At 38.1% G+C, this 13,832-nt stretch overlaps 1 protein-coding gene across 5 annotated transcripts in view; it reads left to right on the forward strand.

Annotated features, from left to right (window-relative positions):
* rad17 (RAD17 checkpoint clamp loader component) overlaps nucleotides 1-11,089 on the forward strand; it is a 52,375-nt gene extending 41,286 nt beyond the window's left edge. For 4 of the 5 annotated variants that reach the window (XM_048595176.1, XM_048595175.1, XM_048595178.1 and 1 more), the window contains 4 exons: nucleotides 541-687; nucleotides 917-1,037; nucleotides 7,109-7,166; nucleotides 10,086-11,089. In XM_048595176.1, the coding sequence (XP_048451133.1) occupies nucleotides 541-687; nucleotides 917-1,037; nucleotides 7,109-7,166; nucleotides 10,086-10,335 (576 nt within the window). In that variant the 3' untranslated portion in view covers nucleotides 10,336-11,089. The remainder of the gene's footprint in view (nucleotides 1-540; nucleotides 688-916; nucleotides 1,038-7,108; nucleotides 7,167-10,085) is intronic. The other variant, XM_048595179.1, reaches the window with a different exon arrangement.
* The last annotated feature ends 2,743 nt before the right edge of the window (nucleotides 11,090-13,832 follow it).

A 13,832-nucleotide genomic window follows, 5' to 3' on the forward strand; every position in this document is an offset into this window, starting at 1 on the left:
AAACGTCAGCCTTTCTGCTCCTATGATGCTGCTTGGCCTGCTGTGTTCATCCAGCTCTGCACCTTGTCGTCTCGGATTCTCCAGCATCTGCAGTTCCTACTATCTCTGAGCATCTGCTCTAATTGGCCGAAGGGCCATTAACCAATGGACATGAGTTCTGAGTGCTTTGCAAAAGGACCAGAAATAACACAAGGAAAAGCATTTGTACATATCGGGTGGTTACAGTTTGGAATGCAATAACTGATTGAGTATTCACCACCCTTTCATTTGTAGCCTTCACAGGGAAATGGGATAAATTCTTGAAGAAAGAGAAAATTTGTTGGACTGTGGGAGGGGGAGTGAAGCTAACTTGATTGCTTTTGAAAGCGTTGACTGGCCTACTTTATGATTCTACATAACTGGAAAGCGGATATATATTTTGCATTATATCCTAATTTACAGACAAATGAAACTCTGAGAGAATTGGTCATGTTTATGGTCCTATCTTGCACCAAATTTTAATAAACCTATTTCTCTGTACATTCAATACAACTTCCTTAGAATCGTTCAACTATGCAGAAATATAGTACGTCTGTTGCTGCACGAGGGTTGATTCATGCTAACAAAGCTAGAGCTCGAGCTAATTGTAGAGGAGGAGCTGGCTTCAAACCTTTACACAAACCACAGTGGCTCTCAATAAGTAGAAAGGTATGTGCGGAACTTATTTGGCTGATAAATTCTGGTAGTGATTTATCCAGGTGCTGTTCAATCAGATGGGTTAATTCTCTGTGGAATGTGAATGGTGCAATCCAGCAGCAATGTACTTGTTGCAACAACTCTCATTAATGAATTACTTGGTTATGTTACTTTGTGTTAGATTACAATCACAATTTTTTTTAAATTAATACATAAAATACTTGTCTTCCTGTTCTTTCAGTATAAAGAAAACTGTCTTGCAGCCAAAGGATTTTTTTCAAATTTCTGTTTGGCCCCATATTGCATTCAGACCCAGCTATTGCCATATCTTGCTCTGTTAACGAACCCCATGAGAAACCAAGGTAAGCAGTTTAATATTAATAGAATAGCAGAAATTTGTTTTCAGTAATGTATAATTTGATGTAAAGGTAGTACCAACAAGGTATAACAGTTGCTGCATGTGTACTTTTGGGGAAAGTTATCTAATTATTATGTTTAATTTTCATTTTATAACTTCCAAGGCAAAATTCTCAGAAGCAAGAGGATGCACGTGTATTTTTGATTGTTGCTTTTGTTGGCTTGGAGACTAAGTGTGGAGATGGGCCTAAATACGGAAGGCACTTCCACTCAGGTTTTCTCCCAGGATTATGTTCTTCTCGGCTCAGTGCGTTTTCATGCGCGTGTGAAACACCACATTTTATGGGCAGGAAATTTTGTCCCCTTTCTAGGACCTTCCAAGCACCATATTTGAATGTACCCTTAACCCAACTCTCTCTCATTGGTCAATCCTTTATACATACTAATATACTACTTCCAACACCCATGAGCTTATTAAGTAGCCTAATGTGTGGTACCATATCAGTGCATTCTGGAAATACAAATATACTGTACTCGCTGCTTTATCTATCCTACTTGTTATTTCAAAGAATTCTAATAAATTTGACAGGCATGATTTCCACTTTGTGACTGTGCTAACTATTCTTGATCATATGATACATTTTTAAATGCTCTGCTATTACATCTAAGACTCTGAATATCCTGTTAGTGACAAAATGTTAAGCTAATATCCTATAGTTAGCTATTTTGTGTTTCCTTTCCATTTTAAATAAAGGTGTTACATTTGCAGTTTTCCAATCCTTGGTGACTTTTCCAGAATCTAAGGATTATTGAAATATTACTATCTCTGTAGCTAGTTCGTTTCATGTACTAGGATGAATCACATTAGACCCAGTGGTTTTATCAGTTCTTAATCCCATTGTGACTATCCTAATCTACACGAAGATTAAAGTTACCCATGATTAATCTATGTCATTTTTATATGACCCCATTACCTTCTGATTTATTCCCAGTCCCACTAAATAGCTACTGACAGGGGGCCTTTTGACTACAGCTGCCAGTGTTGTCTTTCCCTTTTTTCACTTCTTACATCCAACTATTTGGTAGTGCATCTTCTGATACCAGATCATTTCTTGCTGTAGTATTTATTGCTTTCCGTACACGCAATGCTAACCCCCTCCTCCATCCTTTCCTTCCTGCCTGTCTTTTCAAAAGTCACTTACCCTTGAATATTTTGTTCATAGTTTTGATCTCCTAGTGACCATGTTTTTGTTATGGCTATAAGATTATATCCATTTACCTGTAGTTATGATTTACCTGTATTTATTTTGTTTCAAATACTATGTGCATTCAGAGCCATTAATTTTGCCTTTTAAGCATGTTTCCCTCTGACCCCATTTTACTGTTTGTACACTCTGTCCCTTCCTGACCCACTCAGGGTTTCATTACCCAAATACCTGCCCTGTAGTGCTGCTATGTCCTCTAGCTTTGAAAGCCGATACTTCGAATCTCCCCAAATTCTACCCCCAACCCCTTAATTAGTTATTCAATTTGCCAGGACACTGGTCCCAGCATGGTTCAAGTGAAGACCATCCTACTGGACCAGCTCCCTTCTACCCCAGTACTGGTGCCAGTGTCCATAAACTGAAAGACTTTTCTCCCCGACTTCAATCCCTTTTGAGCCATGTATTTAGCAACTGGATTTCATTTACCCTCGCATGTGACTTAGGTAGTAATTCTGAGATTATTACCTTTTGGAGGTTCTGCCTTTTGATTTAGCTCCTAACTATTGGAAAATCTTTCAACAGAACCTCCTTTCTAGTCCTACCAATGTTGAGGTACCAATGTACGTGATGACAATTGGATCCCTCTCCTCCCTTTCCAAGGGTATAGTTCCCTGGACCGTCGGCATACACCTGCAGGAATTGCTGCCTGTGATCAGAAATGAGCTGACCCCTGAGGGAGTGAAATCCATTCCTGTTCAGGAATCTAGCTGGATTAATGCCAGAGAGGTTCAAGTGCTGCAGGTGTGTAGTCAATTGCACCTTGTCCCTGATGATGAACCTAGCAATGTCTGCATATCTGTGCTCTGGGTCCATAATGAATTGGAATAACTATATTGCTTTCCTGTAAAAGGCATTGGGGAACCACAATGCCCTTCTGGGCTGCCAATTGGAAAATGTCAAGACGTGTCCCCAGTTGAGGTTTGAAAGGAACTACTGATTAGGAAATTCAATGCTGCTGTGACCTTCAGCACTACAGGCGTAGCACATCCTCCCAAGCCACACAGCTGCAGATCTGCCTGCAGAAAGTGGAAGATGTACGTGATTGAATTCCTAGTCATGCCAGGATACGTCTCGCACTGCCTTTTCCTTACTTGCAAGTAGCTGCAAAGCCTTTATTACATTCTAGCTCGGTACAGCACTTGACGACATTGAAGATCCTTATTTTCCTCTTCTTGCCTGCATGTTCATGTGCAACTATACGCCCTTGAACCCCATGTCTCTGTTCCATTGGGTTGTTCATTACCCCTCCTCTTCCTCCTCCTTTTTTGATTTGATTTATTATTGTCACATGTTTCTAGGCACAGTGAGAAGGTTTTTTTTTTGTGCATGCAGTACTGGCACATCATACCATACAAAGTGCTTTAGGGTAATAAAACATAGTGAAGAATACAATGTAATGGCTGCAGAGAACGTGCACAAAGAGTGAGATCAACATTTAAATTTAAAATTTGAGAGATACATTCAGAAGTTCAATTAACAGTATGAAAGAAGCTGTTCTTGAATCTGTTGGTACATTTAAGCTTGTGTCTTTTCTGCCCAACAGAAGAGGTTGAAAGAGATTATAACTGGGGTAGGAGTGGTCTTTGATTATGTTGCCTGCCTTTCCGAGGCAGAGAGAAGTCTAGATGGAGTCAATGGATGGAAGGTTGGCTTACATGATGGATTGGGCTGTGTTCACAACTCTGTATAGTTTCTTATGGTCCTGGGTAGAGCAGTTGCCATCCAAAGCCATGATGCATCTGGATAGATTGCTTTCTATGGTACATCTATAAAAATTGGTAAGCATCTTTACCAACATGTTGAATTTCCTTTCGCCTCCTGAGGAATTAGATGAGTTGTTGTGCTTTCTTGCCCATAACATCAACGTGGGTGGAACAGTACAGGTGATCATCACTCTCAGGAACTTGATGCTGTTGACCATCTCCACCTCAGCACCATTGATGTAGTTAGGGGTGTGCCCTCCACTCTGCTTCCTGAAGTCAATAACCAGCTTTTATGTTTTAGTGACATTGAGGGAGAGATTTTTTATCTCTTCCCCTTCCTCTCACAACCACTCAATAACCATAATTCAGCCGCTTTGGCATGGAAGTACTGATCTGTGAAGTCATTGCAGATTTATGTTTTCCATTTGAGATCTTGACAAAATCAGTATACCCTTATCCGGCTGCTTTTTTTTTTTTTGGTAAAAGCCTATCCTACAGCTACCTGCACAGAATCAAGTGCATCCTCCATGATTGACTGACTGACTGACTGACTGACTGACTGGTTTTCCCCTTTCTCATTCTGCCATGTCAGATACTTGTTTTCTGAATCTTTACATTGTGCTGTTTGCCACGTGCGTATGGAACAATCTGACTCTTGGTGGGATGTTGATGTGTGAAGCTATAAGTGTTTATATTACTTACTCACAGGATATAGCCATCTCTGGCTAGGCAGCATTTATTGCCCATCCCTCACTGCCTAGAGGGCAGTTAAAAATCAACCACATTGCTGTGGGTCTGGTGTCGCATGTAGGCCAGACCAGGCAAGGATGACAGATCTCCTTCCCTAAAGGAGAACTCAATGGTTTTTTTTTGACAATTGACAATGGTTTCATGGTTATCATTAGAACCTTAATTCAAGATTCTTTATTGAATTAAAATTCCACCATCCACCATGACAGGATTTGAATGCGTGTCCACAGAACATTAGCTGAGTTTCTGGATTAACATTGAGTGACAATACCACCAGGTGCTACCCTCACCCAGGGTACATTCTCTGCTAATGTCATGCTCCAGTGCTGCCTCCAAATAATGTTCGACATAGAGTACTGAGTCATCAGCTAAGGGATAATAGTCGGCAGCTAACAGCAGAGAGCTTTTTTGCCTGTGTTTGAACTGTTACCGTACATTATTGAGTCTTGAGTCAATGTTGAATATTCCCAGAACAACAACTTCCTGACTGTCACCATTTCTGGTCAGTCTACCTTGCCAGTGGGATAGGATATAGCCAATGATGATGATGTCTGAGACATAGCTATACTCACAGAATCATACCTTTAGAATGTTAGGCTTGACTAATCTGTGGGACAACTCCCAATTTTGGTACAAGCCTCAGGTGTTAGTGAGGAAGACTTTATACCTAGGATGATGCCAGATAGTCCAATAAAAGTTTTTTATTTCTTTGTTTTGACTTTTGTAGCAGTCTAATATAACTGAAACATAGAAACTAAGAGTACGAGTACGCTATCTGGCCCTTTACTCCTACTCTGCCATTCAATATGATTCACGACTGATCCTCTGACTATGATCTTAATATAATGCCATGTTCTCAATTTCTCCCCCATACCCATTGATGTCTTTAATATCTAAACATTTTATCAGTCTCTCTCTCAAATTTATTTAGTGACTTGGCCTTCGGAGCCTTCTATGATAGATAGATAGTTCCACAGATTTACTACCTTTTTGAGCAATGACACTTTTTTCCTCATTGTCAGTCCTAAATGGTTTACCCCATATCCTGAAACTCTCCCCTGGTTCTAGAATCCCCAACCTTATCAAAAGCATTCTGAAAATCTAAATACAGCATATCCACAGGTTCTCCCTTATCCATACTTTTTATAAAAAAAGACTTCAGTAGATTTGTTAAACAGATTTCCTTTACATATGATGGCTTTGCCCAATCCTGTTAATGCTTTTCAAGTGTTCTGTTATCATGTCTTTTACGTTAGACTCTAGCTTTTTCCTGAGAGTGGCTTACTAGGCCATTTGAGAGACCAGTTAAGATTCAACCATATTGGTGTGGGTCTGGATGACATATGTAGACCAGATCACGACAGCAGATTTCCTTCCCTGAAATATATTCATGAACCCAGTGGTATTTTTTTAAATGACAGTGGTTACATTGTCACCATATAAAGCTACGTTTTGATAATTCCAAGTTTTATTAAATTTAGTTTCACAGTCTACCATTTGAATCCCATGTCCCCAGGACATTTAAAGCAAAGTACTATGGATGCAGGAAGTCTGACATAAAACTAGCAAGTGCTGGAAAATCTCATTGGGACTGGCAGCATCAGTGGAAAGAGAAACAAAGTTTCCTTCGCTCTGAAGACAACTCCTATTAGACTCAACACATTTTCTTTGTTTCTCTCTCCACAAATGCTGCCAGAGCTACTGGGTGTCTCCATCATTTTCTCTTTTTATCCCTAAATCCCCTCTGAATTAGTCCGGAGACATTACAGCCAAGCCAATTTGCCTCCCACCTAATTAAACTCCCCTGCCCATCTTTCGAGGCCAGTATTTGGCAATGACCTACAACTAATTAATTTCTCAGTGTTGGTTTAAGCCTCCAAACTCAACTGTCTACCACATCATATCTTGAGACTAATTTGGAATCAGTTAGAGAATGGTGAATATTCACCATATTGTGTAATGATTATTTGGAAAATAAATTGTGGGCAATGGTGAAACTGTCTGATGCAGACTCTCAATCCTATAAGTGTCAGGAAGGTTCACTTTTTGACTATAACAAGCTTGTAAATAGAATTATTTTGTTACTAATGTGAATGTGTTGATCCTTGAATTTCAGTTCTGCTGTGCTATTGTTTCTGACCTGTTAACAAATGGTAAATTAGAAACTTAAAATAGGTTCTCAGCACCTTCCATTTGGGCAGTGCTTAAGAGAATACAGCAGAAATTAAAAACAACTTATGAAAAATTGCAATAAAACAGCAAGATCACTCTTCACACAATAATGACTGCAGTTTTATGATGTTACACTTTTTTACATCTGTACTACATTTACAAAATTGTTTTCTATTTTCTGGACAGCCCAAATTAATTTTATCCATGATGTGGGAAGGTTTCCTTTCAAGAGATACTCTACTAGGTATGTAGAAATTTCTCTCCAAATATGTGACAAGTCCTGAAACGTTATAAGTTGTTGCCTATTGTTCTGTATTTCTCCGGGATGGGGGTGAGGCGGGGGGCGGGGAGTAAAATTGTATTATACAATCTTTATTGCTTGAGCCAAATTGAGGGGGGTGAGGAGAAGGGTGGAATTTAGTTACTTGTAATTTTGTTTCAATTGCTGGTGAATAAGAACTTAACTTAGAATTCTGAAGATTATCTTTGGGCCAGTCTGAAATTCCAATTTGTCTCTCCTTAGTGAATTTTGGTTTAAAATGTACTTAAGTTTGAAATTACAACAGCACTGTAGAAAGGACAAAAAAAGGGAAGTGTTTAACTGCTCTTATTACTAAATGTTTACACACTTATTACATGTATATTTTGACAACATCAATATTTCCAATTCCAGGAATATCCTGTTCTGTGCTTTGCTGTAATATAAAACAATTTTAGCTAAAAACTAAAACAATTGCAATTAATTCTCAAAGCTGCTTAGGTATAAATTTTTAAATAATATTCCATGGACATTCTCCCAAAGTACAGAATAGATTTGACCTGTCTTTTTCCTTAACAATTGTATAAGTTTTCAAAACGTTTGGAAGGCTCTTAGATGATGCAAGCGCCTCTGCCTTGACTGCCAGTTGAAGGCCACAACTAGTATAGGAGGCTGCTCCAAAATGAAGCTCAACCGCACAGCAGCTAGTAAGTTGTCAATAATGGATCTTCCAACATTACTGGGATGCCTTTAATCCATACTGGAGATCTTTGTGCTGAAGAAACAACAGTGGCTGCATAACTGGGGGGAAAAATAGAAAATTGCCCTTAATTATCAGTCTAGGAATTCAAGAGACAGGTGATCCTCACATTAAAAATACATTTTATTATATATACATTTTAATCTATCCATGTATCGTACATCTAGCCTTTAAAAATGATATGTTAACACTGCAGAGAACAAACACTTTCATATCATACTTTGTATGTGAGGGCTACAATGTCCCTAATTGCTAAATGGAACTTACCACAAACTGGTTTGTCAGGTTTTGATAGTTCAGGGTTCTGATCTACATCATGATCTGTAGCAGTCTTAGCATTAATTTCAAAAATGCAGGAAAACTACGCTTTGTGATCTGAAATCTAATCTAAATTGCAACTTCAGTGAGTTAATGTTGCACGATCTGAGTCCCTTCTTTTCAAATAGGGCATTCAAACTGGAAATTTGCTTACCAGTTCATGTAAATGCAGAGATCTTGGTACACTATTTGAGAAGCACCAAATTAATTCTTTGATAACTAGATTGAAACTTGTCTGTTTTTTTGTGTTGCAAATTCAGTATAAAGTAATCAAACTAGTCAGTGACAACAGAGAAGTTCCCAGGCAATAGAAAATGCTAGAATCTGCTTCTCTGCAGCTTCTTCATTCATGTCAACAGTCATAACCTTTTCTTTTGAAAAAAAAAGAGCAGACCTGGACTAATAGTTATTGATAGTCTGAACAGCAATTAAAATCTGATCTCAGTTTTTTCTTCACCCAGTTAGAAGTACTGGAGTTGAGTAATACCAGTTCAATTTAGCAGCAGAATAAGACATTTTGTAATACCTCTATTCTTTATAAAACAGTTTATCCTCTAATTTGGCATAAATAGTCCTGTAGGCAAACTTCTTGCGTTGTTTTGAAAACATGAATGTGAGGTGCATTTTGTCCCTCACACCCCAGATTTCAGCACTACAAGATGGAAAACACTTTCTTTTTAAAACACAAAAAAGCCAGTAATTTTAATGTAGACAGACAGGAGGCTGGAAGAACACAGAAGGCCAGGCAGCATCTGGAGGAAAGGAACAGTCAATGTTTCGGATATTGCCCTTCTTCGAAACGTTGACTGCTCCTTTCCCCCAGATGCTGGTTGGCATGCTGTGTTCTTCCGTCCTCCTGTTTGTCTACCTTCATTTCCAGCATCTGCAGTTTTTTTTGTCTCTAACCAGTAATTTTAATCCTGGGTCCATCTGGCTTGGAACAGATCATTACAGTTTCCTCACCAAGCAACATTTCAGAGTTCTGAATAAGCAAAAGATTTGATGCAACATGCAAAAGAAGCTTTCTTTTTCTAAAATGGAAGCCAATATTTCTGTACACATCCGATCTGAACTCTTCACAAAGCTATAAAACTCTGACGCAGCAAATAAAATTAAACTGTCATCAACTAGAAGTTTTTTTTACATAAGAAAAGCAGTTATTTGACGCTACTTGCCTCCAACCTGGTGCCACTCAACTGCAATTGACCTCTGATCTGAGTCTCTTTACCAGTAAATGGACTTGGCCTGAAAAGTACAGTTTTGTCTTAGCTGCAGAGTATATGCAGTTTGTAACTACACCCTCTCCTGTCCTTGTGAAAACTGTTTCAGTCAGATTACTGCAAAGAACACCATAGGAAATTAATCTAGTTTCAAAAGTGGGAATTGAGGATCAAAAAATTACTTGGATTCAGATCTTGGAAGGTCTGTCTTAAGTGGAAGAGCATTATATTTGTATTGTGCAACTGGACTGCTTTGGCCTCAAGGAATGGTAGATGTAATCGTTTGAAGCTGACAGTGAGGCACCAGAAACCAGCTGGAGTCAGTTTTATTTTGATGCTTCATGGCAATGAGATCAATGCTGAAAAAATATTTTCATTGGGTGTAATCTACCAGTTAGACTTTGTTAGTTACTCTGTTGTCTGGATTGTAATCTCTTACCAAATTTACGACTTGAACTTTGTAGTGGTAAGAGGTCACCTTATATTTGCATTAGCAATGGTTCATTGTGTTAGTCTTCACAACACTTACAATGTGTGTATTGTTTATATGGTTGCAACAGTTATGAGATGCTGTCACTTAACATTTTTGATTTTGGGGTTTTTCAGGTTAACGTTGGAAACTTTAACAGATAAGGATCCAGGTATTCTGGAGTTAGATAATGAAGATGACTGTGCCCAGTCTCAGTCATTAACACATGATCAGGCAACAGCAACATCATTGTGTTCAACCAGCAACGCAAGTCATTCTGGTGCAGGAGATTTACCAAGTAGCCAACCACAACCAACCATAACCCAATCCTTCCAAGAAGAAGAAGAAGAGGAAGAATTAATGATAGAGGAATATGATAGTGACTAAGATAGTTATTTTGGTCTAAGTTGAGTCTATAAATATTTATTTTTTTAGATTTATTCAATCTGGTTAAATATTGGATCCGAACATAATTCATTAATGAAAGTGTTTCTGGAACCACAGTAACTATGAGCATTTTTGAAAATTGTATAAGTGACAATAATGTTTCCTTGACCACATCCAGAGTTGTGGAACCATTGGAAAATATTCCATATCTCCACTGCCTAGCACACTAAGTTTAATAAGACCAGCATATTTTCAGAAAACTCAACGGAACCATTTACTTCCATTATTGTACCAAAGGATTCTATTTGTTATGCAAACTGTACAAAAATTGATTTCAACCATATTGCTTTGCTAAAAATTCAAACATATGTAAGACTTTTTCTCTTAGTTTCATCTTCATTAATGTTATACATAAATCTTTGGCCTCCATTTTACTGAGCCTGTTTACCAACAGTGCTTTGTATCAAAATTTTATCGACTGTTTTTTGGGAAAAAGTCTAGAAGTGAAGATGACGTTCCTGAATCTAAATATAAATAATATTTATATTTATACTTGACAATGTTTTTGATAAACAAGAGGCCGTAAACTCCTTGTACAGCAATCTGAGCCCAATAACACTGAGTTATTTATGTTGAAATATGATGTATCCTTCACCTTTTGTTTTTTTATTTGGTTGCAGAATTTACAACTTTAGAGTTTCATGGTCCGTGGCTTTGCTCCATTTTATTAATACATTAAACCTTTTATTGAACATGGCAGTATTTGGCTCACAATATTTTCAGTTGTTTATCGTAAACCAGTCCAAATGCCTTATTATCAATCACATTTTGTAATTAAGTCCAATTATTGTTGGTATTCTACAATGGAATTGTTAGCAAATTCTAACTTCATTCATCTTTCTCACACTTTTATGGTCGCAAAGTGAGCTACATGACAATGAACATTACTATTGTGAACCTTCACTTGTATTGATTTGACATTGCTAAGTTCACTTACTTGGAACAGCCCATCAGGAATTGATATCGGAGTGAACCTATTTTACGATTATCAAAATGATGTAAATCTTGTACCAAGGAATGAACTTACTCTACTGAAGAACTAAAATATCATGTGAGACATGTTTAAACATTCATGAGTTCAGAGTAAGAAGGTAAAACGAAAATCCTTCATGCATAGTATAATGGTTGGTTTTTTTGAGGTAGACAGTGTAAGTACGTTAATGATGTAATCAGTTGCTTCCCAGAGAACCATTGCTTCATAATCAATAAGCTGATAATGGGTAGTCTTTTATTTCTCCTCCCAACTTTCTCTTTTCTCCATGCACCCCAGGTTACAGGCATTTAAAATCTCATAATTATCTAAAATTTCTTAAAAATAAATATGTAGTTTTGAATCTTAAACAACAGAAAGAAGTCGTTCGGTTTGTCTATTGCATCAACAAGTTTGAAAAACCTAACCAAATACTTCCACTTCCCTGCCTTTTTGTTATAACCCAGCAATTTTCTTCGCTTCAGGTATTTATTCACTTCCTTTTTTTGAAAGTCACAATTGAATCTGTTTCCTCCACCCTTTTGTGGACTGTATTCCAAATCATCATATCACTACTCTTAAAAGAAAATTCCCAGTTACCTTTAAACCTTTGTGACTGTGACCTAGCAGACCTCTGCCATTGAAACTGTTTATCCTTATTTATTGTTTCAATTTTGAACACCTGTCGAATCTCCTCTTAAATATCAAGAGACCAATCTTTGTTTGACTAGTCTGTCCCACCACTATTCTAGTAAATTTTTCTGCATCCTTGACATCCAAATTTGTGTACCCAGAACTGAACAAAATACTCCTGCTTGGGCCTGACCAGTGGTCTTTCAAGGTCTAGAATAACCTCTCTACTTTTATACTCATGCCTGCATTCATAAGACAAGATTCCATATGATTTTTAAACATTTTACAAACTTGCCCTGCTGCCTATCTAGTCTATGTGCAATTCCCTAGGTCACACCATTCCTGAACCCCTTGAAAATTTTGCCACTTAATTTGTTTCCTCTCCTCATTCTTCATAAAATGATACACTTTGCTAACACTTATTGCATTAAATTTCAGTGTGCCACGAATCTGAGCATTTTAGTGGTATGTCCATCTCGTGCTGAAATGTAATTATCCTCCTTACTGTTTACTACTTTCTTGATTCATGTCATCTACATACTTTGAAATTATGCTACTTGATTAGTTTGTGTGAGCTTAGCAACTGAGGTGCTCACTTAAAAATAACATTGAAACTTTTTTTTTTAAAACCTTAAAGACTGTCAGTTTAAGGTTGTAAGGACTGAAATAGCTTTTCTAGCTAGTTTTAATTTTTAATCTTTTTAATCTCTGATACTTCCAATATTTGACTTTCTGTAATTCTGGACATATTTATGATTTGATTTTTATTGTCACGTACCAAAATACAGTGAAAAGCTTGTTTACGAGCAGTACAGGTAGATCACAGCAAGCAAAGGATGTACAGATCAAGAAGACTTAGAGGCATACAGGTTAAATTGCAGCTTACATTATTTGAGGCTAGACTCCATTCAACAGTCTGATAATAGTCAGGAAGGAGGTGTTCCTGAACCTGCCTCTGCCTGTGCCTGTGTTCAGGCTTCTGTATCCTCTGCCTGACAGAAGAGGTTGTAGGAGGTCATCACTAGAGTGAGATGGGTCTTTGATGATATTGGCCATCCTTCCGTGGCAGCGAGCCATATAAATAGAGAGTCCATAGATGGAAGGTTGGCTTCCGTGATGGTCTGGGCTGTGCACACAACCTTCTGTAGTTTCTTAAGGTCCTGGGCAGAGCAGTTTCCATGCCAGGCTGTTATGCACCTGGACAGGATGCTTTCAATTGTGCATCTGTAGAAGTTGGTGAGAGTCTTTATGGGCATGCCAAAGTTCCTGAGCCACTTGAGGTGAAGAGGTGTTGTTGTGCCTTCTTGACTGTTGCATCTACATGGCAAGTCTAGGACAGGTCATCGGTTGTCGTCGCTCTGAAGGACTTGATGCTCTTCACTCTCTTAACTTCAGTTCTGTTGATGTAGATGGGGGCATGTTCTCCTCCTTTATGAATGACATACTTTGATACTTTCCTTTTATATTCAAAGTGACAGGCAGGAAAAGACCTCTTGGACCATTCTAGCCTGTTCCATACAGTCATGGTCCCTTCCCACCCAGTCATAAACTATGCATGTAATCTCTTCTGATCAAGTTAAAAATGATATTTCTGAGAGATTCCAGTGCCTGAGTTGCTCCTAATGGCATGGTTTATGAATACATAATTCATTAATCTCTATGATGTCTAATCTCATTCTTTCACTGATTCACTTGGGTTCTTTTCCCAGGAGTGTCCAACATGTTATGCATTGCATTTTTCCAGGTTGTATGAGAACACCACCTGCAAGATCCCCTCCAAATTGCACATCATCGTGATTTGTAACTATTTTGCCTTTTTTTCACTTGCTGTATC

Source organism: Rhincodon typus, chromosome 3, assembly GCF_021869965.1.
Source record: "Rhincodon typus isolate 14 chromosome 3, sRhiTyp1.1, whole genome shotgun sequence".
Classification (NCBI taxonomy): Eukaryota; Metazoa; Chordata; class Chondrichthyes; order Orectolobiformes; family Rhincodontidae; genus Rhincodon; species Rhincodon typus.